Source organism: Triturus cristatus, chromosome 1_2 (genome assembly GCF_964204655.1).
Source record: "Triturus cristatus chromosome 1_2, aTriCri1.1, whole genome shotgun sequence".
Taxonomy (NCBI): Eukaryota; Metazoa; Chordata; class Amphibia; order Caudata; family Salamandridae; genus Triturus; species Triturus cristatus.
Window position 1 is genome coordinate 299,393,971 of NC_140580.1, and position 27,233 is coordinate 299,421,203.

The 27,233-nt window shown below is 48.1% G+C and overlaps 1 protein-coding gene across 3 annotated transcripts in view; it reads left to right on the plus strand.

The window, feature by feature from the left end:
- MICU1 (mitochondrial calcium uptake 1) overlaps positions 1-27,233 on the plus strand; it is a 730,309-nt gene that overhangs the window by 369,718 nt on the left and 333,358 nt on the right. For all 3 annotated transcript variants that reach the window (XM_085603833.1, XM_085603832.1, XM_085603834.1), the window contains exon 5: positions 12,478-12,521. In XM_085603833.1, coding sequence (XP_085459959.1) covers positions 12,478-12,521 — 44 coding nt within the window. The remainder of the gene's footprint in view (positions 1-12,477; positions 12,522-27,233) is intronic.

Sequence of the window (27,233 nt, forward strand, 5' to 3'; positions counted from 1 at the left end):
ACTTGTATCTAACACTATCGTTCCCACACCTACCTCGTGTGGGGGCCCTTAGACCCCTCCTCCCAGCGATGACAAAACTACTGGACTACTGGCGACAGATACTACGGAAAAAGTAATTCCCTTTCTTGCCTTTTCCCACTGATCAACAATCCAGAATTTCTCCCTGGGGTGCCGGACCAGGGGTTTCATGTGTGTAATCCGCAAAATCCTCCCCTCCTAATAGACTTCTTCCATGAGGGTGACCGCCAATCGAGGGACGTCCTATTTAGAAAATGTAAACTAGTCACAGGAGATGCTTACAGATTACCACAAGCATTACACTGGGCAGGGGGCAGACACATCCGAGACCAACTCTGCAGGAAGGAGACTCGCATTGAATCTCACTTTAGTAGCAATGTGAGGCACAGGGGAACATCTTGGCTCTATAGGTACCTTACAGAATTCGGTCACCATAAGAAGCACCTCTTTATCAATAAATAGAGAGACTTGGCCATCAAAAGGCTCGTAGAACCCTGGAGACCAATTTAGCAAAGGGTTGCAAAATCCTCTGTTTGTATACATCACAAATAGACTGCCTAAAAATATTCACACGCTGGTACCTCAACACCACTAGGCTGCACAAGATGTTCGGCAGCCCGAATATGTGCTGGATAGGATCTTGCAAAGGAGGAACAATGATAAATACATGTACTGCAGGACCTGGTTATACTGGTTGTTCTCCCTATGTTCTTATGTTTGTGTTATGGTTCTATGTTTGATTGTTCTAACAGTAGAGGTAATTGATGTGGGTAGCATTTTGCTATAAACGGTCATACCTTAGTGGGTATTTAGTAAAGGTTGGTCAGGGTGCATTACTCATATCCTGTTGCTCTAGTTACATACCTTCATCTTACCAGGGTGGGTCACCATTCCGTGCTGACTTGCATTAGGCATATGCACAAACATACTGTGCCCTGGTGGCGGACCTGCCACTTTTCTTGGCAACTGCACCCCACAGTCCAGAGGGTACACCTGCAACATTTAAGATTTTCCTCAGTGCATTGTTCATCTTGCTCAGAAGTAAGCATCTTGCACACGAAAGTGATATCTCAACTAACAGTAGGCTTTACAGTTTGGCACGAGAGGTGTTTCTCCTCCTCAGGCCAGGTTGTTTTATTTGAGCATGTACATAGCCTGTACCCCTTTGTGCCAGTAGCATTCATTGATCACGCTAGTTTTGTCCTGTATGCTAGAAGTTCTACATTCACTTAAATCACTATACATTGCATATGAGATCTTCCTCATTGATCTTGTCATTAAACCTCTTTATGCAGACCATGAAGGATCTAGTAGCAGTATCACTCGATGTTAATGGCCTCACTCACTACATAAAACTCATAAACGTTATAGTTTCCCTACAAATCCTGCCCGGATTCAAGAGACGCATCTTTCCCTGACAGAGTGAGAAATTTAGGAGAGACTGAATCGGTAGAGAATACCATGCCTGTTGAAGTGCCCGATCAGGAGTTGAGACCCCCTTAGCTAAACCCTACCGAAGAGGCCTGATGACCGATAATTCACTGTCAAATCTTTGGCGACTGACTTATTCCTCCGCTCAAGGATATACACTTACTTCTTGCACACATTGTACTTGCACTATATGATAGTTTTGCTGCCTCCATCTACACTGCTACGGATTTAGATATTATTCCGAATTGCACTTCAGATCATGACGTATTACAGATTCGTCTTGCTTTGGACAACTGCAACGCAACTGGACTCAAAATGCACTTTTTATGGTGTCTAAAGAACACATAATGTAATTCTGAAGTAGTTCAACAATCTTGGATTGGGCAAGCAATATGCAAAGTTAAAAACTTTTAAATAATTTAACGCAACAAAACATGGTATTTTGCAGTAATTTCTGTAATACTGTATACAGGTTTTGTCAAATAAATATTACGAAGCGGCGCTCGAATGGCTGTGGTGTTTAGAATCAATCCTTCCTGCATGCTACCTAGGGTGCCAACATGCAGGAGGAAGTTGTCCTAAGATGCTTTGTGGGATTGACTGAGCCAACACGTAACTTTCTCCGCCCCTGTTGTTACTTCGTATAATTACTGATGATGTTAGTGGTGGGAGAGATGCAGGAGGTTGGTGAGGGTAGGAAAGTATCAGAGAAATTTGGAAACAAACGTGGTAACGTTAGAAAGAACAGTCTATTTTCATAGGTATTATAGCCAGGAGACGTTATTGAAATTCATGCAGCATTTGTCTTAGTTCTCTCTTTTATGGTAAAGTTATAGTTGTGAACACTGACCTCCAACTTTGGGGAGCATTGTTGAAACACCATCTTGTATATGGCGGCTGAGAGGGAAATCTGTGAAAGCAAGGGGAACCCACATGTTTCTCAAAACACAGGACTGCTGTTGATTTCATTGATTACCCCAAGATAGACTAAGTTATGGAAGCTTCAGGCCGGAAGACATAAAGTAAAGCTACTGTAACACAGGCGGCTGCGGACGCCTAAAGGAAATTGTATGTGTAATGTGCCAGGCATATGTTCTTATGTCTGTGAAATTGAATAAAAGAAAAAATGCGAACAAATAATTATATATGTATCGTACAGGAGCTTAAGGCTTGGTTTGGAATTTTATATATGCGTATTTCACCTTGATTTTGTGTGCACAACAGTATTTTCCACCTTTTGAATGTGCTCATTTATCACCTGCCATCGAAATGTCAGCCTGGTCTTTAAGTTGAAAGATGAAATATCCGTCTCTTCGGTTAAACAGCCTTTTACCTCACCTTCACAGAACCGTTCACTGACCGAACAGCAGTCAGGGGCTTGTTTTATGGTTTGTGGTATCCGCATCCGTACACACATTCTTCTCGTCTGTGATTGTGCCATGCTGTCCTCAGAAGGGGCCCTCTGTTCTCCCACTGAGCACCAAATGAATTTTGATCACAGTTGTTTTATGTGATCGCTCTTTGTCTGGAGTTGAAATAACCCTCGGCTGGAAGGTGGCGGTTGAGTTGACCCGAGCTTTGCAGCGGCAATATCACACTGGGTTTCATCTCAAATAATGAGGATTGATTTGTTCTTGACAGCCATCCGAAGACGGCAGTTATTGCTCTCTCTTTGTGGCAGCCCGGGTGCTAAGAACTTAAATTATATTGTTATGGAGGGGATTTCCTTCTGTAAGGATTCTGCTCAGTCCCCTGAGAGCTGTCAAAGGCTGTCAACTACGTGTGTTCACACTCAGAGATATTAGCTACCCTGAACAGTACCATCCTATGTTTCTTTACTTTTTTTAATGAAATCGATAGTGTGCTAAAGGCTACTGTGTCGCAAATAGTAAACCGCTTTTGAGTATACGTTTTTCCTTACATTTAACTATTGGTTTTTCTTGGTTCCATGCTTTCGGTTCCTCAGTCCTAAGTTGGGTGAATGGCATTCCCCTCTAACTCAGAAGTGGGGCAAAGGGGGAATTCGTTTTAGTTCTTAATAAATGTTTCATATATCTTCAATATAGATTTTCCAATCAGAGCACATTATTTTGTGATCGATATTTTTACAAAGGGATTTCTCACCTTTTGAATAACCGATCCAGAAACTTTTCCATAACTCTAACATACAGGTAAATGGCGCTGACTCATGTAGATGCTGGAAGCAATGTCATCATGGCATCACCAGTGTCAAGAAGCACCCACCCTGGCGTGCTGACGCTAGTTCACTATTTTCCAAGCCTGCAGTGCAGATGCGGAGCTCACTCTAACAGTTCAGTTAGAAATTCTTCACACCAACCTCTCTCATAGGTGCATTGCTATCACGTCTCCACCCAAACGTTCAGACTTCAAACATTCAAGGAGGTTTGATGGTCAAGTCTCTGTTACTGTCCCTTATGACATCAAGCTTTGGTGTCTAGGCTTAGACCATGGCTCCAGATCCTGAGATTCCAATCAGACCTTGCATCCTAAACCAATCAAGGAGCGGGAAGCAAAGCTATTCACGGCAAGGACAGGGATGATCATCTGGGCAAACAACAATCTCTGCTACTTTTAAGGTCACTTGGGTCCCTCACTTCAATATCAAAGTAGAAGAGACATAATCACAAAAAGAGTAGACACAACAATAAACATAGGAAAGTTAAGCCTCCACCGCCCCCACCCCCACCACTTTGTCCCTGGATGCCCTCATACCTCAGCAGAATCCCCATTGGAGCTCAACCACTCCCTAACCCGGTGGCTGCTGCTGAACACCAGCCAGTGCCGAGTCCACCTCAGGAATCATTCTGCCCAGTGTACTCTTCTTCAGATGTGGATTTGGCGTTCTTCCTAATCACCATGTTTGAGGTGTTTAGAATAGTTGTGGTCCCCTCGGAGCACCTTTGCGACCCATTGGACCTTTTGAGACACCCTATATAGCCTTCTGCTTGTGGGACTTCCCTCAGCACATCCACCCCCTTTACGTCTCTGTTCTTACCCACACCTTAGGTCCTGACTCTGCCAGAGGCTCCACAAGTGCCAGTTCTTCCCCTAGCTCCTGTACCTCTTTCTCTGACACTCCTATCTCTCAGCACCATTGGTGTTTCTTGTAGCGCTGATTATTAAGTCTGGTGACAAAGTTCTTCACCGGTCTAGGATTGAGGCCCAACATTTCCTTGAACAACAGACCAACTCTGACACTGGGCATCAAAAGAGCAGACAATAAGGTTGATCCTCCCCAATTCTTCTTGTATGCCCACCATGGCTTGGGTGCCACTAGTGGCATAGAAACCTCCTACAAATTGAAAATGTTCCATGCTGCAGGATATCAGCCCCCAGGCTTCCTATAACGCAGCGATCAGGAAGGCAGCAGACGTTTTGGGACTCAGTCTTCCTTTGGTTGTATCAAAATTGAACATTTTAGCAGAGGGTCTTCTGACTTCTGTTCAACCATTTGAGCCCATTCAACCTTTCAACAATGCTCTTTAGGGCCTATCTTTATGGCGTGGGCAATGCCTACATCATCTCCTGCAGCGAATAGGAAACTAGCCAGACAATACCAGCCTGCCTCTGGAGACCCTGGCTTTCCCTCAGTCCACTCTTCACTGAAGGGTGGTTCAAGCCTCTTGTTTAACGAATTTCTCAGCAGGCATCCTAGATAAAGAGTCCATGAAATTGAAGGCTGTAGGCAACGTGTTCTCTATCTGCAGTGTGGTACTCAAATGCCTTTCGGGACTCATCAAACCTTATGGGACATTACAAACTGCGATATATTACATCGTGTGCTATTACAACGCGGTCGTTACAATGAGTACATTGTTAGTACGCTATGCATTTACATCGCAAGTCTTTATAACGACTTCCACTAGGGGACACGCTGGACTTAGGAATAGTATTATTTACTATTCCTACTCCAGTTTGCACAACAGTAGGGAAGGTGTTGGAATTAATTTCCAATACCTCAGCGCCCCCTAATGGAAGTCGTTGTAAAGACTTGCGATGTAAATGCATTGCGTTCTAACAACGCAGTCGTAGTAAAGACTGCGTTGTAAAGGTATCGCGGAGCAATGACCACGTTGTAAAGGTTGTTTCACTTGCAAACCTAGTTACCACCAACTTGACGGAACACTGACCAGGCACTTTTCGGAGCTGGTCTAGGATGGCAAGGCGGCTTACTGTAAAAAAATCAGCCTGGCTTAGGTTTAGGAGACTCTGTGACCAAAGCAATCGTATCCTCGGTGACGCTTAAGCTTCACGTCTGGTTCGAACGTTATGGCTTCTCCTCAGATGTGCAGACCACCCTCACAGACTTACCCTTTGGTGGAGCCATGCTGTTTAGACAGAAGGCAGATATTTCCTCAGAGAGTTCAAGACGAGCTGTGCTGCTGCCGAGTTTCCGTGTTCTGCAGCTTCCTCAGTGGAACTATAGGCGGTTTAGGGGGTTTACATGAGGCTTCAGTTTTCGTCATCACCGATCTCAAACAACCCAGCAGCAGCTTTCTCAGAACCCAATGCTCTGACAGTATATTGGCCATGGAAAATGCTGGGGCAGTCTCACCAACAGCCATCTTCCTACCCCCTCCCCTGCTGCTACCGGGAAAAAAACTCCAGTTTTTACTTGTAGACCCATAAAAGACTGACGTGACGCAGAGTGTCTGTTTTGTTGGCCTGGAAAGCTGTTACTTTGGACAAGTTGGTCTTTCAGATGCTTTTCTCTGCAAAGAGAAATTCAAGATGCTGACACTGGCTCAGGAAGCAGAAGACTGGATAGTGTCCTTTGACTTGCTGGATGTGTATTTTTATATTCAGATCCTGCAGTCACATAAGAGCTATCTGTGGTTTAAAGTTCCACCCTTTACCAGTTCATGGTCATCCCATTCGTACCGATGTTGGCATCCGGAGCTTTTACCAGGGTGACGGCGGTAGTAGCAGTACATCTCAGATGGTCAGGACTTCTGGTATACCCATACGTGGATGACTGACTCCTGAAGGCCAAGTCCCCAGAGAAGGTGCTGCTTTACTGACAGTCAACGGCATACCTCCTGTTCTTCCTGGGTTTTTCTATCATTGTTACCTGATCTCACCTGGAGCCCTCTAGGTGTCTCCTGTTCATAGGGTTTGTACTGAACACTAAATCCCTATGTCATCCCGCCTCAGAAGAATAGAGACATCCCAACTTTGATTCTGTGGCTTTGTTAATTGACTCAGATTCCAGTCCTGTTAACCTTGATCTTTTATAGTCTTGTATGCTTTTGGTCAAGCGTGCACTCTAGCAATTGAGGGCTCTGCAGTGGTGCCTCTGCAGGTAATGGTTACAGCTCTGCGGAGACTTGTGAGATACCATCACAGTCTTTGGGGATGCTGCAGTGAATCTAACCTGGTGGAATGTGGAGCAGCATCTAGAGTCATGGATGTCTTTTCAGCCCCTACAAGGTGTGGTGACAGACACATCTACTCTGGAGTGAAGTCCTAATCTGATGGAATTGGAGATTCGAAGACTGGTGTCCAGAGCAGTGGATTTAGCACCTCAGTCTTCTGAAGATTTGGGCGGTTCACATGAAGCTCAAGGCATTCCTACCCTCCCTTCACGACCGGTTGGTCTAGATCTTGAGAGATAACCTGAACAACTGCAAGGTGTGTTTCCTAAATTTTACACTTCACCTTTTTTCTCAAAAGATAAATCGTTGACATTTCTGAACCTTTCCAATTCCATTCCATGCCATCATTCTGTAACTGGTTTGATTCAAGGTGTTGAGGTACCACCCTATTAGTTTATTGTTGGATGATTAGGAAATGACCTTTCTGCAAGCAGGCTAGGTCATTAGTGATTGGTTGAGAGAAGCTGCTGTAGATTATCCTTGTTCTTTCGACATGCTCATAGTAACTGCTCAGACTGTTCACTCTTCTCAAGGGCATACCAAATAATTCGTTCTAAGAACATTGGCTAAAGTAAAGTACATGGAAAGGCAATCTTCTTCTGTATTTTTAGCAAGAGTTCAGACCTTGGGAGAAGAATACTAGCGGACAGATTACGTTGCCTAAACTATGCGGCGCACTCTGAAAGGACCCATCACCAGGGCGACAAAGCAGGCAAGCTCCTCTCATGGCTGATCCAACAGGAAATTTTGACCCCTCTGGTCACATCTTTATGCACAATGCAGGGGCTATGGTATACACCCAGCAAGCCATTCACGACGAATTCACATTCCATTATGATGCATTGTATAAGTCCCGCATACAGGTCACGCTCACTGAGGTTCAGACTTTTCTGGCAGGCCTCGCTTTGTCACAGCCAACTCCTGCCCAACAAGAGGACTTAAACGCTCCCCTCTCGCAAGAAGAAATCAGAGACCGCATTTTTTCACTGTTTAACTGCAAGTCCCTGGGGCCCGACGGCTTGCTGGCGGAATTTTATAAAGCATACTCCGATATCTTGCTCCCGCCGTTATTACATGTAAATGCAACGGCCATAGAAGATTCCTCGCTCACACCCACACAAAACAAGGCGACCCTGATCTCTTTGCTTAAGCCGGGTCGCGGCCCGCAACTCCTTGGCTCCTACCGCCCTCTAGCGCTCCTTAACACCGATTACAAATTATTCGCATCTGTACTAGCTAAGTGCTTGGTCCCATTAGTAAAGACATTGATTCATCCTGACCAGAATGGTTTTGTCCCTACTAGGAGCACATCCCTTAACATACATAGGCTGTTTCGTGTACACGCTTATGCCCTGAATGACTGGCCACGTTCCGGATGCCTGGAGAAGGCCTTTGACTCCTTGGAGTGGTCTTATCTTGCGGCAGTATTACGCAAATACGATTTAGGGGAAAGTTACATCCATATGGTGAGTCTTCTTTATCAGTGCCCTACAGTACGGGTTAAGACAGGAAAATTGATTTCTGACACCTTGAGAATAAGATGAGGGACACGGCAGGGCTGTCCGCTGTCTCTCCTGCTGTTCTTGCTGGCAATGGAGCCCTTGGCGGTATTACTTAGAGCCAGCGGAGACAATTGGGGAATACCGCTTGGCGACAGTACCCATGTGGTTTCGCTCTACGCGGATGATCTGCTTCTGTACATCAAAGACCTACAGGCAATACCTCCTGTCATAGCAGACATTTTCCGACAATTTGAGCGTATGTCAGGTCTTAGAGTAAATTGGGCAAAGTCGGGAATATACTCTTTTACTAACACGGTGGCCAAAACAGACATCAGTATTAATGGATCCAAGCTGGCCTGGCACTCCACTATGTTCAGATACTTAGGCGTCTACATCTACAGATCCCCATTGATGTATTAGATGGCAACCTAGTGAGAGCCATAACTGCAATCAAAGCGCAAGTGCGCTTTTGTAAAACGCTGCCCTTGAATGTAATGAGTCGTGTCACTTTAACTAAAATGATCTTCTTACCATGACTGCTATATTATTTCTCACATCTTCCCATATATTTCCCCGTCAGTATCCTCCGCAGCCTAGAAGGCATTCTTCGAGACCTAATCTGGAACGGAGGAAGACCACGTATAGCGTTAAGCAAACTATATGCGCCCACAAGCAGTGGAGGCTTAGCAGTCCCGAATCTGGAACTCTATTACCTAGCCTCTCAGCTGCAGTGGGTATCAAAATGGATGTGTGGGAAGGAACTGGCGGACACTGCGACCACGACACCCCCGTGGTTGCAGTCCCAGCTACACCACTTCTTTCACCCTATAACTAGGCTTCCCTGCCCGTCCCAGCTCTATGTAGCATTGGCCCATAAGTGTTATCGAAGAAGCCTCTAACTGACCCGTGATACTCATCCTTATGCTCCACTGATACCACTAGCAGGGACCCCCAGAGGCAAAGAGAAAATATCTGAAGCTGAGTTGGCGACATGGCACGAGGCAGGGATTGACGCGGTGGGCGACTTGTATGCAGAGGGTACTCTCCTTACATTGGATACACTGTCAGCAGAAAATGATCTTCCTGCAAGCCAGTTCCTTTTACATGCCACAATGATACAAACTCTGGCCGCAGCCTGGGAATACATAACGACTGAGCCCCGTACACATACGCTTATCCAATACTTACATGTGATGGGGGAGGGGTCGCATGTGGTGCACTGGTTAGTGGAGGCCCTACTGACGCGCACACTGACACCGCCAACGAAACTTCGCGAGAGGTGGGCTGCGGATAGAGGACGGCCATGGACTGATAAAGAGTGGGATTCACCAATAGCTGGGTCCACGTACATACCACGTAACTCGTGATTGAAACTTATCCAGACTTATATTATACATAGGGCATACCTTTCACGAGACAAAATCAATGACTATTTTCATCTCGACACCTCCGCCTGCTTCCGATACCACCTGATTGGTGCGGATCTGCTACACATGCTGTGGTCTTGCACCTCATTACAGCTATATTGGCATAAAGTTGTAGACACATTAGCAAAATGCACTAAGACGCTATTACAGTTTAACTGGGAGACCTGCGTGTTGGGACTGTACCCACGGACAAAGAAGAAAAAAGTGATATCGAGATTTAGAGATCTGGGTTTGATCACGGCCAAGCGCCTTATCACGAAGCGATGGAAGCACGTTGACCCTCCAGCGTCGGCCCACTGGGAGAAATCCCCCACAATCTGGGCGCAGCCTGAGAGCGCTACACTACACAAGGAGGAAACTGCGGGTCTGCGCAAATATTTGATTGCGCAAACCTGGGATACTTTTCCTAAAGTGCTCACACAACCAGACACCGCAGCACAACACTCGTAGCTCCCCACAAAGTAATAGAGGTCCCAATGCAGCCAAGTCCCCCCCTTTTCTCAACTCACATAATATTATCGGATACCGCCGAGCATGTCTAGGCTATGTGTAGTAAGTCAATAACGAGATTGCCTCCCCTTCACATACTGTAACTCTATCATGTGACTTTGCTATTGTTTCTTCTGATGTTACAATACATTGGTCCACAATACCCCTCTCACTGGTCATATAACATGGTCTCCGCAGGCTGACAATGGCGATTTTTCTTTTAAGTTTTGGTTGTCAGTTAGTTTATTTAGATGGGCATCGCACTTACACCCTTGATACAGCCACTGTACGTAGAGACAATGTACATCCTCTGCATGACAACCTCGTCAGTAACTGAGCAGTGATACAGGAACTGGATCACAAGTCTGTATGTAATAACTTGTTATTTAAATACATAGATGATCCACAGAGCTCCCAATAATGCTGATGTATAATTGTTGTGATGTGATGCAAGATTCATTAATACTCCGCTGTATGTAATCAAAAAGAAAATTTCAATAAAAAGATGTTTAAAAAAAATGGGAGAATACTAGCACAGCTGAAAGTTAAAATTTCTAACACGTCTAGTCATGAGTATGCCTTTGGATAGGATCCCGGAACACTACATTTGAGAAATAAACTCCTTAATTATTTTTTGATGAGGGCAGAACATTTATTTTAAATAGGGACGTTCTAATTCAAGGTTTGCAGTGTAAATTATACTTGACGGAAAAGCACACTTTAATATTTAATCAAAAGGAAGAACTTACAGGCTAAGTTGTATTGAAAAGAGGAAACCACGTTTATACTTCCACTCCTTTTGTCCTTTACTTCATTGTATGTGCTGCGTCAGTACTATACATTTATACTAGCATTATTGTTCTCGTACTAAACCCAAAGGTTGTACAGTGCTCTGATGCCCCATGGCCCTGCTGCATGCCAAGTTACATACTAATAAGTACAATGTTGCTCTCCCTCCAGAATGTAGCTCTCCGGTGGGAGGGAATATAACTCACCTGCTCCCAACAACACAGACTAAGGTTTCAGAGTTCTAAGCACAGTTTTCCACTCAGAATTTCAAGAGGCTTTTCTCTTGAAACAGTTGGTGCAAAATGTCTGCTTTGTAAATCGAAGAAAGTTGTAAAAATCATGAGGCACTGAAAGTGCAAGGATTTCAACAGCCGTTGTACATACTATCCGATTCCTCTGCCCATGCAGCCCTTGGCCAAATAGCACATCTATTATTGATTATCATGACATCAGTAATGAAGAAAGATGGAGTAAAAAAAAACTCATAATGTCTCAGAATCAAGAATTGATACGATGTGTAGCACGATGTACAGTGTGCACAGATCTTCAATCCTTTTCCTCTGACATCCGGAGCTGCAGTGTGGGTCTGCAGGCCTCTAAAGAGGCAGAGGTTATTCTGTATATAGGACGACTCGGGAGGGAAAGCTTTGGCATCATTTACATTGAAATGTTACACAGCCAGTCTCTAGCAGTAAATGTGAAAAAGAAGGGGTGTACAAAACATCAGGGTGACAGAGGGTACATGTCCATCGATGGGGGAAACCCAAGAAGGTGGTGAGAAACAATGAGAACTAGTAATAAATGGTGTCTGGCTCAGATGCAGAGTAAAAAGTGAGTGAAAGTGTACGAACAGTGATGGTTTTGTTATGCAAAAAGTTGAAGAAATATAAAGGGGAGGACAACAGATAAATTCAGATAGCAGTATTGGGGAACAGTTTTACCATCTCTAAATCATGCATATATTTAAAAGAACAGTGGTGATTGTCTTCTGTTGGACGAATTTAAGAATATTCTGTTGGATGTACAGCGTGATCCTGCTGGAGAGGAGGGTATGGGTGAAAGCTGCCAGGAGGTTGAGGAGAATCCACATTAATACGCTGTTTTTGTTTTCCATCCAGACCATCATTCCATATATCTACCTAGCTTTTTCCTTCTTGCAAAAAGTATTTTATTTTACTTTAAATTCCATATGATTATCACCCGAATCTTTCCATTACAAATGACTTGAAAGAACGGTTTTCAGTATGTGAATCTCTATCCCAATATATATAGATTTTTCAGGCAGTGCTCTTAAAGTTCACAACTTGGATATATATTTAGAAATTATTCTTAGAATGTTTTGTTAACTTCACAATACAAAATAGAAAAGAATATTTATGTTTTACAAGCTCTCAGTGAATTTTCTTTATCTCTGTTCTTTCACAGATTTGGGCCTTGATCAGTTCCTCGTCAAGCGGTACGATGGAAAGGTAAGCAGATGATCTCTGGTTCATAAAATCTTTGTTCGTTAGCAAGTAAATATGCTTCAGCTTTTAGAGGCTCTTCACACCATCCCAACAAACTGAAACCCATATGAGCGAGTGGCGAGCTTTCTAACACCTTCTGGACTAATGTTGTAACATTCTGAATGGACACCGATGGAAATTTGGTTAACTCACGCAAATATTTAAGATGTCACAATTAATGTTGTTTTTATGGAAAATTCATCTAAAATATATACAGCTCCTGTCCATATTAGGTGCAGACCCTGGGTACTCTCAAACATTTTTCCAAGGGCCACAAAGTTTGGTTTGTGATGTGGCCGACGGCCGCATTGATGCCAACAGGGTGGTGCTGGTCTGGAGGTGGAGAGGGACGGTAAGGTAGATATAGGGAAAGGCAAAGCATATACATCTAGTGGTTGAGTTGCACTATGTGAAACCAGAAAATCTGCGATTAATTCCAGCTTCCCCACTTTTACCAAATTCTGTGATCCTAGGCAATTGATTATTTCACTATCCCTCCTTTTTCTTCATTATCACATATATGAGGGCCTTTAAATACATGAGTTCAGGATGTGTGCTGTACAAAAGTTCCTCCTGTGTTTGATTTAATAAACTATAATGTTCTGTGTGTAATAGGAACCAAGACCACCCCGAAGAGTGCACATAATGACCGACGTGCCTCTTAGATCCCTATTGGCGTTGTTGTCCGTGTGGAGAGAAGAATGGATGTTCCTAAATTCATATTTGCACACTGTCAATTTTAAAAAATACTTCTCAGTGCACTGATATACTAAGGTGAAATGGTTCTGCATGTTAATGAAATACACTTTTTGAATTTTGAAGAGACCTCATCATATTTTTTTTACTTTTACTGCAAGATCGCTTTGAAAATAAAGGTGTTCCTAAAGTTAAGTGGTGCAGGACAATCTAGTTACTTCCTTACCTTAACTTTAATTGTCCTTGTCAAAATAACATAGGTTGAGGACTGAACGTCAGCAAATAAAACTTTCTAAAAGCAAATCTTATTTGGTCATTTAATGTATGAACAGGATTTAGAACGGTGTAAAAAGAACAATCATATATCCTGTATTTTAAAATGTTACTTTTTTAATGTGGCTTTAAAAAATATGAACTTGTTGGTAGAATTTGCTCACCGTGGATAAAATTGGCAAAACACCAGAAATGTTTCAAGATTTATTACATGTCACTGAAGTCAGTTTGACCATGTTTGAGATGTTTGATGCTGAGATGCAACTATAGACTGGCACACAATTGCCATACCAAAAGAACAGTGGACGTTTTAATTAGATTATTTAGGATGTGGACTGTGATTGTACAACTTGTATCAATTAACCTAAGTGACAAATGTCTGTACAGATCACTCTTCTACCTCTGACTTAATTTCAATAGTCACTAGTGATAAGAATTTAAAGTTGGTGCTGTCGGAAGCTTCACTAATTATCCCGGAAATGTTTTGTTTTTGTAGACACAGATCAAATTATTTCTGGTTGTAGATCCACTCTTTGAAAGATTTTTACAGTAGCTTTCTTGATTTTGTGTTTTTTCTCAAATGTAGTTTTAACAAGTGACAGGGAAATAAGCAGGTTTGTTCTTTTTATACTGATGTATTAGTAGATTTTATTAGAAATGCACAGTGGTGGTCGAGTGAATAGGACATATTGGATATAATAACTCTGTGCAGTTGTTTATGAAATATGAGCAAAAAGAGATTCAAGTACATGTATTTAATATGTTGACCATTTACTGAAAAGGTCAACTTGGAAGGGCATGGCTGCACCGTTTCTGATTTTTCCTTGAGTTTCAAAGTTATCCAAAACCCACACACATTACGCCACTATTATCAGTCAGACCACATGGTGAGATTTAGTACTTAGTTTCCTACATGCAGGTCTTAAATTTGTGTCTCCTTATATTGTTGTATAGCATTTTGTTTTATTGGAGTTGCATTTGTAGAGATGCCTCTTTTCCTGAACGAGTGCTAAAATCCACATTTGTTGAACGGTTAGCCTGTTTAGTTAGATGGTTGTGCTTGGTCCGAAGAGTGAGTTTATAGTGCAGTCTATATAGGGATTGTTTTGGTATTGAGGGGGATTACCAAGGTGCTGCCAATATTGTAGTTGCATGTAAGCATTTAGTGGTGCTAAGAGCAGTATCAGATGCATTTTCATAAGCTTATTATGGTACAGCATGAGTGATTTTGCTTCAAGTTCTTTCTGCTGCTGTCAACACTGTCAGCCATGTGAATCTGATTTACATTCTCTACCACAGGATAATCATAAGAAAGACCCTTTAACACAAAAACCCCATTTGTTTTGATGCCTACCTATAGGGCTGTGCTTTTCCCTACTCCTTTCGGATGGCCTCATTGGTCATTACTGTTATCTGTTCTTTACATTATATACATGTATCTGCAGCATTTGCAGTTGTGCAGCAAGACCTAACCCATATACCATTATTCTGGTGTACAAGTATGCATAGGGCATGATTTGGTACATCTGTAATGTTGCTTGAAAGACATTGAAAACCGGTGCCTAGTGGTTTGTTCCATGAAAAACCGTTTACTTCCATTGTTACAGTGATCCCTCTTGGTTTGGAAGTAGCAAGATAGGACATCTACCCCCTTCCATTCCAAGACCTAGAATTTCACGCCTAGAACATTACCTGTTAAAAACCCTTATTAGAGCATTGAAATGCCGGGGGCTCCATTGAAGATAATTACGTTTCTCATGGCTTACAATGCCAAGTACAAGCCTTCCACTCCAACATTGCAATGTTTCTCTTTTTGTTTCTCCCTTTATAATTGGGAACACTCTAGCATCAGTGGGTGGAATGCACTAATAGCCTTATAGCCTTTTTGCCTCAGGCCATACTGGTTGTTAAAGGACTTCTCCCTCATTATAGGCACTTGTCTACAGAAAGGGCCTATAACTCTGTTTCAGGGCTTTGAGCAACTGGTATAGCCACTGGCAGCGGGCTATAGTAAAGATTACAATGGCAAAATAGGTCTTCCTTCATTTGAGCATCGATCCACGTGTTTGTGTTTGAAAGCTGTTCTATAGAAAGATAGTTGTGTTACCGAAAATCATTCTGATATCTTTGAAACCTATATTGGACACAGCACAGTGGCAAGGCTTATTATTAGTGGTCCGTCATTCAGATGACAGAATCTCACTTTTAATAATAAACTCCCATGATAAATAAAGCATACATCTCGCTCCTACACCTTTCCTCTGAGTGTCACCTTTTGCGCAACAGTGGATTGACCAAGGATGCCATAATTGGAAAGTGGAACTTGGTAGGTACTATGGTCCTTCAGGGTTTACCACCGCGATATCCTGCTTGCGCCCAAAATCACAGTGTAAAATCAGGATGGGGGGGAGCGCTAGGTGGCGCTAATCAAGATGGCCGCACTGATGTGAGGCTCCTGATGCTCGACCCCTCGCATCCGATCTCAATCCGTGCCTCGCTGTCCTAGCAGCGATCCGGAGGTCACCGCCTGAAGCGGGGCCGCTGCACAACACTCGGTGCGACTTTCAGCCGCTTTCCACCACCCTGGGCTGAGTTCTGTTGCCCTTTGCCGCGAGGACGTGAAGGACGCGGCCGGCTGGTCCTGCGGCCGGCGTTGGGCGCTACGCGAGTTCCGCGGCACCAGTGAGGGGCAAAGGCCGTGTGGCTGGCGGCGGCCCGCCGCCCATCGCGGGACCCGGGGAGGCGAACCCCTGTCTTCCGCGGACCACCAGGGCGCTGTAACTGACACAGTGGAGTGCCCCGGGACCTGCGGGGGCCCCTCAGCGGTGACGGCCTGGATCGAGCAGCGTGGGCCTGCGCGGGCGGCCACATCGGGCCTCACTGAGACTGGCTCCTGTTTCTTCTTTACGTCGCGGGTTGGGACTTGCGACGGCCGAGCGGCAGCCTCCTGGAGGGCCTCGAGAGTGGACCCACCGCGCGGGGTGACGGCGCCTTGTGGGCACAGACGAAGGCGGCCGGCGTGGGAGCTCCTACCTGGTTTTGCGGACGTTGGACTCCACCCCCGCCCCACACCACCTGCGAGGAGGGGACGCTCTGCTTCCCCCCCCCCCGGGTCTCACCCGGGCTGATTCTGCTGCCGGCCGGGCGGTGACGTCCCGGTCCTAACCCCGGAGGGGTCCTGCTGTTGATCGGGCCCGGGGGTGATTGCGGGGCGGCCCCACTGGACCGGGCGAACCTGCGGGCCCACCACGGGTGACGGCGGTGTGGCGGACCAGGGACTACGCCTAATCTGACGACGTCTACGGGAGTGGGTCGCGCCAAAGCGGCCGTGGTGCGGTGAGAGGGCAGCCCGGATCGGAGCGGGGCAGCGGCGTTTCCGGTGGACTCCTGGCTTCCCCCCGCTGGGGGACAGAAGTGCCTCTGTTCTTCCTCTCTTCTTGACCCTCCGGTCCCTGGCCCCGCACCGGCCAGTCGCTCGACGGAAGGGCACGACTGGCAGGCGGTCTGCCATACTGAGCCTAGGAGCCGGCGTACACATCCCGGGCGCCATCATGGGCAAGGACAGGTGTGCCAAGTCGACGACCACGTCCCACCAGACCAAAATCGACCGCTTTACGAACCCAGACCCGCCGGGTGCGGGCAGAGAGGCGGCATCAACTCCTAGCAAAGACCTCGCCGCCATCCTGCAGGCTATCAACGCCTCCCGCGCGTCCCTGGAGGGGATGGTTGGGGAGGTGAAGGTGGACGTTACGCTCTTGCGACAGGACCTCCGCAATGCCACGGCCCGCATCACGGAGACGGAGTCGCGGATTTCGCCGGCGGAGGATGACAACCGACAGCTCCAGGATCAAGTCCGGGAGCTCACGACCCATTCCAAGGAGCTGCATCGGCGGGCGGAGGACGCCGAAAACCGGGCCCGCCGCAACAACCTCCGCCTGGTGGGCTTTCCGGAGGGGGTCGAGTCTGGCCGCACCGACGACTTCCTGGAACAGTGGTTCAAGTCTTGGATGCCGGCGGCCAGCTTGTCAACCTGGTTCGTGGTGGAGAGGGCACACCGGTCGTTGGCAGCCAAGCCTCCGGTGGGGGCCCCCCCGCGCCCCTTCCTTTTGCGAATCCTCAACTTCAGAGACAGAGACGCTATTCTGAGGGATGCGCAGGTGCAAGCCCCCTTGTCCTTTAACAACCACACCATCATGGTCTTCCCGGATTACACTCGGGAGGTCCAGGAGCAACGCCGCTCTTACACGGAGGTGAAACACAAGATGCACTCCTTGGGCCTCAGCTATCAACTCCAATTCCCGGCACGCCTCCGCGTTGTTTTCCAGGGCAAGACTCTATTTTTTGACACTCCCCGGGCGGCATGGACTTGGCTTACCGAGGAACGACCATTGCGCCAGCCTGGGCGGGTGTCACCTGTTAGACGACCTCCGGACCAGGATACTGCCAGGCTCCCACGACCACGACGCAGGAGGCGCACGCAATCCCGGCGGCCCCGGGGCTTGGTGGCGGCTGGGCAACGATCCGCGAGTGTGTCGGGGAGGAGACCGAGGGACTCATCCGCCTCATCCGGGACGTCCTCTCAGGCGGCTGGGGGTTCTCAACGCCGCCCATCGCATCTGCCGGATCCATCTCCGACCCCCCTCCCCACGCACATAGACCTCTCCGACCTCTCCTGCAGCCCCGCCATGTGACTTTTCTTCGTCCTCTGTATTGGCAGGGGGCTAGACGGCCTGGTCCCGCTGCGGGGGCATCAGTCTCAGACTTGGACTCAGCGGTTTCCCGCTCTTATGTAGTAACCTAGGACAGAATACTTACATCCGTACTACAGGAGGGGTCCACCACGCTCTTTACACCCGAGCGCTCTTGCTTGGGGACTTGTAGTTGTTAGTTAAAGTTAGGGCGACAGATGCGTCCTTTCTCGAAGTGTAGGGTGGGGTCGGGGGTGGGTATTAGTTGGTTGTTCCCCCTAGGGAGGGTGTTCTTTTTAGTTTGGGTTTGTTTCTTACTGGGCCTGTCACACAGCAGCATCCTGCGAGCGCCACTGTGTGGCTCCACACTGATACTGACACGCGCTCTGCTAGAGCCCGCTCTCAACCGGCCTTCCCTGGCTCCCTTCAGTTTGAGATGCGTTATCCCCCTGGTGCTTGCATGCTCCTCGTCCCCTCCCCGTGCGCCCACACCGTTCGGTGTCCTCCCGGCGCCCCCCTGGCTGTTCCGCCCCCGCTGCGACTCACGTCCACCGCATCCATGGAAGACCTAGCCCCCAAGGCCCAGCTGCGCATTCTGTCCTGGAACGTGAACGGCCTGCTGGATAGGCTCAAGCGCACTGCAGTCCTTAAGTATGCCCAGCGTGTAGGGGTCGATGTGCTCTTGCTTCAGGAAACCCATCTTCTCGGTGAGAGATGTCCCTTTCTGGCACGCTACGGGTATGATCGGGTGTGGCACTCTGGGTTTTCCCGTAGCTCCCGCGGGGTGGCCGTCCTGCTGCGCCGCTCCCTCCCCTTTGTCCTTACACAGACGACCCACGACCCTTATGGAACGGGGATTGCTATTTGCGGCACACTCGACGGTAGGCCGATCAGCTTTCTGTCGCTCTATGCGCCACCCTCCGGACTGTCGCAGGCTTTATCTCACGCCGCCTCTCTGATGGAGACCTTCCCGCTGGGTACTGTTGTGCTTGGAGGGGATTTTAATGCCGTCTCGGTCCCTCAGCTGGATTCGTCGGGACCGATTTCAGACTCCCGCGCTGCGCGGGCGAGGCAACTGGCGGGATGGGCCGAGGCCCAGGGCCTATGCGACGCGTAGAGGATTTGGCATCCTCACACGCGTCAGTACACCCACACCTCGGCCGCTCACCACTCTCACGCGCGTATTGACGCGATTTTCGTCCCCCCCCCCCCCCGCCGATTGCGGTGGAATCCAAGATGTCCGTATCCTCCCCAGGGGGATCTCGGATCATTCCCCGGTCCTCCTAGGTCTGGGCCCTCCACCTCACGCGGCCCGGCCGATGTGGCGCTTTAACGCTTGGTTCTTCCAAGACAAGACACTTCGTAAGGCGGTGGGCACTGAGCTTACCCAGTACTACTGCGCCAATGAGGGTTCGGTCTCCTCGGCGGGCACCCTTTTGGAGGCCTGCAAGGCGACCATTAGAGGCGCAGCCAAGGCACATGTGGTGCGGCAACGCCAGACGCAGCTACAGCAGCTCACTGCCTGTGAGGCCCGGGCGCTGCGGCTGGAGCAATCTCTTTCTGCGCTCGACGACCCAGCTGGGCACCGGGAGCTGCGGCTCCTTCGCGAGGAGATTTGTCAGCGATCCCTCGAGGCGGCCAAGCTTCTCTGGCAATCTTCGCTGGCGAGGGTGTATGGATGGGGCAATAAGAACGGCACGCTGTTACATCGCCTGGCCACCTACCCCAGGACGTCGTGCATCATTCCGGCGGTCACCGACTCCGACGGCGTGTTCCAGTCTTCTTCCGTGGCGATAGCGGAAGCTTTCGCCCAGTTCTATTCTCAGCTCTACCGGGCCCGGGCACCGGATCTTTCTCTGGCCACTCTGCTCGCGCCTAGTAACGTGCGACTCACCCGGCTTAGGCCGGGTGAATGGGAGAGCCTGGAGGCCCCCATTTCCCTTGAAGAAATTGGGGAAGCGATAGGGCGTACTTCCGCTGGGAAGAACCCGGGACCCGACGGCTTCCCCCAAGAATTCTATGCCTCCTACAGGGATAGCCTGGTCCTGCGGCTGCGGGATCTCTATGCGGAGGCGATTAAGAAGGGCTCCTTCCCCCTGGAAGCCGACTTGGCCACGATTGTGGTTTTGCCTAAGTCCACGCCGCCGTCCACTGACAGAGCGGCTTACCGACCGATCTCTCTTATTAATACTGACATGAAGCTCTATGCGGCGGTCCTGGCCCAACGGCTCCGGCCCTTTTTATCGAGCCTGGTCCATCCGGATCAATGTGGCTTTATGCCCGATCGGGGCACCCGCCATTGTCTTCGCCGCCTCCACGTGGCCCTGGCTCACCGCCACCGTCTGACTCCATACCTCGCCCTCCTGCTTGCTGATTTCGAAAAGGCTTTCGACTCGGTGGGGTGGGCCTACCTGTTTGACGTCCTGACCCACATGGGTTTCGGCCCTAAGTTCTTGGGGATGGTGCGGGTCCTCTACGCCGGCCCCCGTGCCAGGGTATTGGTCAACGGGGCGCTGTCGAGGCCATTTCGGATCGGCCGGGGGACACGGCAGGGATGCCCGCTGTCGCCCCTTCTCTTCGCGCTTGCGATGGAGCCCCTTGCTGTCCTAATCAGAACTGACCCTCTCCTTCAGGGCTGGGAATGGCCGGGCCTAGAGGCAGACAAAATCGCCCTCTACGCGGACGACGTCCTGCTGTATCTTGGAAATCCGGTGCGCTCCGGACCCCGTGCATTGTATATCTTGGGCCGCTTTGGCCGGGCGTCTGGTCTGTCTCTAAATTTGCGGAAATCGGTTCTGGTCCCTTTGCACCCCTCCTGGGACTGTTTCGATTGGCAAGCTACCATTCCCCTCCGCCGGTTGTCCTTTATATATCTGGGCATCTGGGTCTCCCTTCTCCCGGAACTGAGCTGGGCGCTTAACGTGACTCCCCTGGTTAAGAAAGCCAAGGCGGACCTGGCCAGATGGCAACAGCTACCCCTCGATCCGCTGGGGAGGGTGGCCCTCTACAAAATGATGATTCTTCCTAGGTTTTTGTATGTGCTGCAAAACACCCCCCTTTCCTTTCCAAGACCTTGGTTTCGTGAGCTGGACGGGATGGCGACGAGATTTCTTTGGGGTGGTGGGAGGCCTCGGTTTGCTCTATCGCTGTGCCGCCTGCCCACCTTTGATGGGGGCTTGGGCATGTCCAATCTCTACCTCTACTATTTGGCCACCCGCCTCCTGGTCATTCATGACTGGTTTGGGCGGGGATGGTCCGATCCGGCCTACAGGGTGGAACTTGGGGATCTGGGTTTCTCCTGTATTCAGGACCGCCTGTATGGCGCCTCCATCCCCGGATATCACCAAAGCAATCTTCCTGGCCTGGCGAGCGGCACTCTGCCACACCCGATGGACTGGGAGGCTGACCGTGTCACTCCTTTGTGGCATGGGACATGGTTGCGGGAGGTCGCGGAGCTGGAGGGCTTTAAATCGTGGGACCTACTCGGCATTTCCCAGCTGGGGGACGTCTGGCGGGGAGGGCGTATGTGTTCCTATTCAGAGCTGCAGGAGCGCTTCTCCCTCCACTCCTCCCAATTCTATAAATACCTCCAAATACGCCACGCCATACGCACCTACACCCCACTGGACGTTTGGCTGCCGGACCACAGCCCCCCGGAGGCTCACGTCATGATGGGTAATTTGGGGAGGGGGGGCATTTCCAGGATCTATAGCTCCCTCATCAACTGCACCCCTACATCCCTGGAGGGCCTTAAGGAACGATGGGAGGGGTGGGTGGGTGCCCTGGATGAGGCCGACTGGCGGGATGCCCTTATGGCCCCCCGCTTGGTGACGGCCTCCGCCAAATTGCGGCTTATCCAAATTTACTACCTGCACAACACTTATCTCACACCGGCTCGCCTACACCGCGCGGGCCGCTCCACTGATGCGGCCTGCCCCGTTGTGGCTCTGAGCCGGCCGACTTCATTCAGATGGTGTGGTCTTGCACGGAACTGGAGGGGTACTGGAGGGGCATAGAGTCCGAACTTACGGAGGTCCTGGGGTGGGAGGTGCCACATGATCCTAGACACTCCCTACTGGGCATCACTGACGGCCTGGATGGCACACGCCCGGAGCAGCTATTTCTCATGACAGCCTTAATGGTGGCCAAACGGGACATTGCAGCGGCGTGGAAGCAACCGCAACCGCCTAGCTTGGCCAAGTGGGGCGCTGGGGTGGACTGGTGTGCGGCGCAGGAGCGAACTCTTTACCGGGCACGGGGTTGCCCCAAGAAATACCGAAAAGTCTGGGGGAAATGGCTGGGCAACATACCATGATAGGGCGGTTTAGAAGACGGGGGGGGGGGGGGTGGGGGGGGGGGAGGGGTTTCAGGGGGAGGGTGGGAATGCGGTGCTTTTTATGCTGTATTACTGTGTGGTGGTGGTTCGAAGGGCCCGAAAGTTTCTTCTGAACTTGTTTATCAAAAAAAAAATCAGGATGGGAATAATATCTTTAAATTTGAAACTCTCCTTCCTGCAGCCAATCAGGGTTAAAAGTAAAATCCAGGGAGGAACACTAGAAAATAATCTGAGGAAAGAAAAAAAGCTAAAATATGCAAGAGAAACACACAAACACTAACATACAAATAGTTATCCATCCATCATAATGTTGAAGAATATCAATAAGCTTTAATTCTACTACAATTTAACTACTTCTTCATATCTCCTTGTAGTAAAAAGCTAACCAAATATCTATTAAAATTACCCCAGTAGATCAATGGGCCCTCAGTATGAAGTCAAGCTAAAGGTGTGAAGCATCAAATAGAGAAATTTGCTAATAGGAATTAAATACTACATCGTGTTAGACTTGGCATCTTTTGGCGTGTTTCCCCTGAGTTTTTGCTTTCTGACCTGCCGGTTTTGTCTCGGTTTGTGCTGGCTTAGTGTTTCTGCACACTTATCTCACTGCTGATCAGTGCAAGTGCTCCTGTGGTAAAATGTGTTATGGATTGGTGTTTCCATGATTGGCCTATTTGATTTATGTATCAGGCCCTAGTAAAGTGCACTGCGTGTGCCAGGGCCTGTAAATCAAATGCTGTTGGGTTGCAGCACGGAGTGTGCCACCTACACAAACACCCCGTAAATGTGACTGGCCTGCCATTGCAGAGCTTGTGTACAGGCTGGTACTGCCATGTCGACTTGGCCAGTGCACCTACTTGCCAGGCCCTAACCTTCCCTTTTCTTACATGTCAGCCACCCCTAAGGTAGGCCCAAGGCACCCCTGTGGGCAGGGTGCAGTGTATGTGAAAGGTAGGTCATGCTCTGGTGTGTGTGGCATGTCCCGATAGTGAATTACCACCAATTTCGTTTTTCATTATTGCAAGGCTAACTGTTCCCCATAGACAGATTGGTGAGTTTGTTTATAATATCCTATAAACATAACTGGCCCGGGGAATTGGATAGGAAAATAAAGTTTAGCATGCCTGCACTCGGAATTTAAAGATGCGTCTTTTAGCGAAGGTGATTTTTACATTCTGTGTCTGAAAATGCCACTTTTAGAAAGTAGGTAATTTCTTGCTCAGTCATCCAGTGTGCCTGTGCTAGAATGTGGATTGACCATCTGGGTTTTGCATGACGGAGGGCTGGGGAGCAGGAGCGGCTCCGGATAGTCTAGGTGGGTCAGGAAAGGGCTGAATAGACCTAGGCTACATTTAGAGTAGGGGAGGAGATTTCCTTGCACCTGAATGTGCCTGGTCTTCCTCTGACAATGCAGTCTCCACCTCCCGCCAGGAAGCCACACCAGAGAAGGCAGAACTGGTTCTGGCTAAGCACTGACACTCTGCCTAATAGATCAAAGGATTTTGGGATATAAATATTGGGTTCCAGACCCCTGAACTTTAGAATTCTTTTGGGCCAAGAAGACTGCAAAGAAGAAGAGCTGACGAAGCTGTGAGGAGAGACTACCACTTTGCTGTGTGCTTTGCTGTGTTGGCCTGCAGTGGCTGCTTCTGTCTTGGCCTGCAGTGGCTGCTTCTGTCTTGGGAAGTGAAAGGACTGGACTGAACTTTCTGCAATCTACTTTGTGAGTTTCTCCAAGGGCTTGAGGTAGAGCTTGCCCCCTGTTCAAGAAGTTTCAGGAACCGCAAAGACTTCAAGTTCTTCTGCCCTCCGCACTGGGGACTGTGTGTTTTGTGCTGCAACAGAAGAAAAAGCAACCCGACGCCGTCTACGACGCCGCTGCCGACTTCTTGTCCCGAATGCACCGCCCTTACGCCGCACCACAACCCTGGTCTCACAGACGCCGCCTGCTGATGCCGCCACCGAGCCGCTGCTCGCACCGCGACCTATGGGCACCGCACTCCGCACCGCCTCGCTTCATGACGACCCCTTGGTATACTCGACGACTCTGCTCCATGCTGAAATATACACCGCTGCTTGGACCATGGTTCGAGGGCACCGCTTGTAAAGTTACAGGACGCACCGCCCTCATCCCGCCCCGCAGCCTTGGCGTACCCACGCCAGCGACTTCAGACGACCGCGCTTCAGCAATGATGGCGACGCTGCTTGCACCGCGTCCTGCCAGCACCACGACGAGCACCGCATTCACTTTGTACCACGACCCTGGTCTCACCAACGACGCCATCTGACGCCGCCACCGAGCCGATGCTCACACAGCGACCTGAGGGCACCGCACGCCGCATTGCTGCACTTCGCGCTGCAGCACCCAACGCCTGTCGACGCCAGCGCACTTGACTTCAACAGAGAGGAGTTCGATCTGCAACACGTGTGACATCGAGGGCCCCGACGACTCCTGCACCGACCTCCGGAACCGATGCCTGCGGACTCCGTGCTTTCGGAAGCTCAACGAGAGTCGCAGACGCCCTGCATTTCTAAAAGGTACTGTTTGCGGGTCTCCCCGACACCGTAGCTGGCCCGCGACGCCGCAGTCAGCCTGGACGGTTAGGATTTGTGTGCTAATGGTGCCGTGATAGCCGCGGACATAGCTATCAACATCAAGGAACTGTTTTTCAAGCATATTTTGATAACTGAAGATTTTTATGTACTGTATTATGGATTTTTATCGTTTTTGGTCTTCTCTTGAGTATATAAAAATATTGGATATTTTTCTAAACTGGTGTGGTGTCTTTTTGTAGTATTACTGTTGGTTATGTGCAAATGCTTTACACACTGCCTGTAAGAAAAGCCTGACTGCTCGTGCCAAGCTACCAAGGGGGTGAGCAGGGGTTATTTTAGGAGTGTAACTCCCTTATCCTGACTAGGAAGAAGGGTCCCTATTTGGACAAAGGTGCAAACCTTTGCCAACTAGAGACCCCCATTTCTAACACATAGTAGATCTGCTCAGATAGGTTCAGATAGTCAGTGTTTTATAAACCATCTGCATTTTTGAAAATGTTGCTGTTTTATTGATGTAAATGGTTTCATCAGAGTATTCTGTTTGTTGCCCAGCTGCAATAAATTTGTACAAATTAATTCTTATGCGAAAGATATAACAACCGTATTTTGAGGAATGTTAGTTTCTTGCCCGATTTGCCTTGAAAAAGTCCTTTATAGGATGGAGAACTTGTTGGGTTGCCTGATGCTTTTATAAGCAGTTACCAAATGAGCGAGGTCTTAAAAATTATACTGTATTAACTAATTTGCAGTACCTTCTTTTGCAATGTATAAAAGCTTAATGTATTGCTGCTTCTTGCAGCTGTGCTGAGATGAGAGCACCCAGTGATAAATGCAGGATCGGCCCAATTTGAGTGCCCTTTGGATTGGGTTGACTGTGATCAGAGCAATAGTTGCTACTGTCAATGAAATATTTTATTATAGTGCAATTCCAAAGACTAACCTACAAGGCTGTGATTAGGAACATCCTACCACTAAATAATTATTGATGTTTAGTTGCAAAGAAGCATAAAATACTGATAATGTTGGATAACATATTCTACAGTGATATAGTTTGTTAGACAGTATATGACACATATTTTAAACCAGATTAGCAAATGTTCTGTAATGAAGGCTATTTTATTGTCAACCTATTACACTGCTTTATTCTTACTGTTATATTTAATGATTTTGGATAACCATCAAAAGTGACTATTGAAGATAAAAACTGAACTATTGCAAAGAGTGCTTCACTCTCCACCAACTCTGATCTCCAGTCACATACAGGATGATCATTTTGTCAGGCACAGTTTATCATTTAAAGAGCTTAGTGGTAGAAAACATGTTTTGTACCCAAAACAGCTTCTTGAAAATCAAATCTAAGTACATTACTTGAAGAAACTGTCCCTAATATTACATTATTTAGAGTCCATATAAACTCCTGCGTTTGCCCACGTTCATTCACCTGTATAACTGTAAAATATGCTAAGTAGCTGAAGACACTGTCTGCTGATAATTTAGTTGTGCCTTCAGAGTACTACATCTCTTTACTGTTCTGAAGTTCGTATTAGCACAGACATCTCAAAATGAGTGAGAACCCCCCCCCCATTACTTACTACAAAAAGATAGCTCTTCACTTTGTCCCACACCACCTGGACCTCCGTGTACTCTCAATCAAAACAGAAATCTTGTTCTAGAAGCATATATCCAAGGGACAACAGTGAACAGCAGTTTCAGAAGCTTACTCTGCCTTGAAGTGTAATGCCTTCACACAGAGCTCCAGTAACACCTGCTTCAGTCAAAAGTCCTTCACTTGTGAGAGGGATTAGGGTGGCCCTAAAAATCTCCCCCAAAAAGCACAAGGACTACAAAAGCGACAGTACTCAACAGTGCAGTTTGTCACTGAGCTCAACTTGTAACTTCCAGGACTAACACTAGAAAAGCAATTAAACTGAGAAAAAAAAGATCCTGCCTTTGAATTAATATGCGTCTGTTGAGAGTCCCTTCTAGGATGGTGGCTGATATGCCACCAGTTTCATAGCATTCTGCAAAAAAATAAAAAGGACAGGGAGGAAAGCTGCCGTCTGTGGTTACTCGTTCTTCAATCTTGAAATATATGGAAATCATTCTGAACTGCTATTGCTCTTAGAG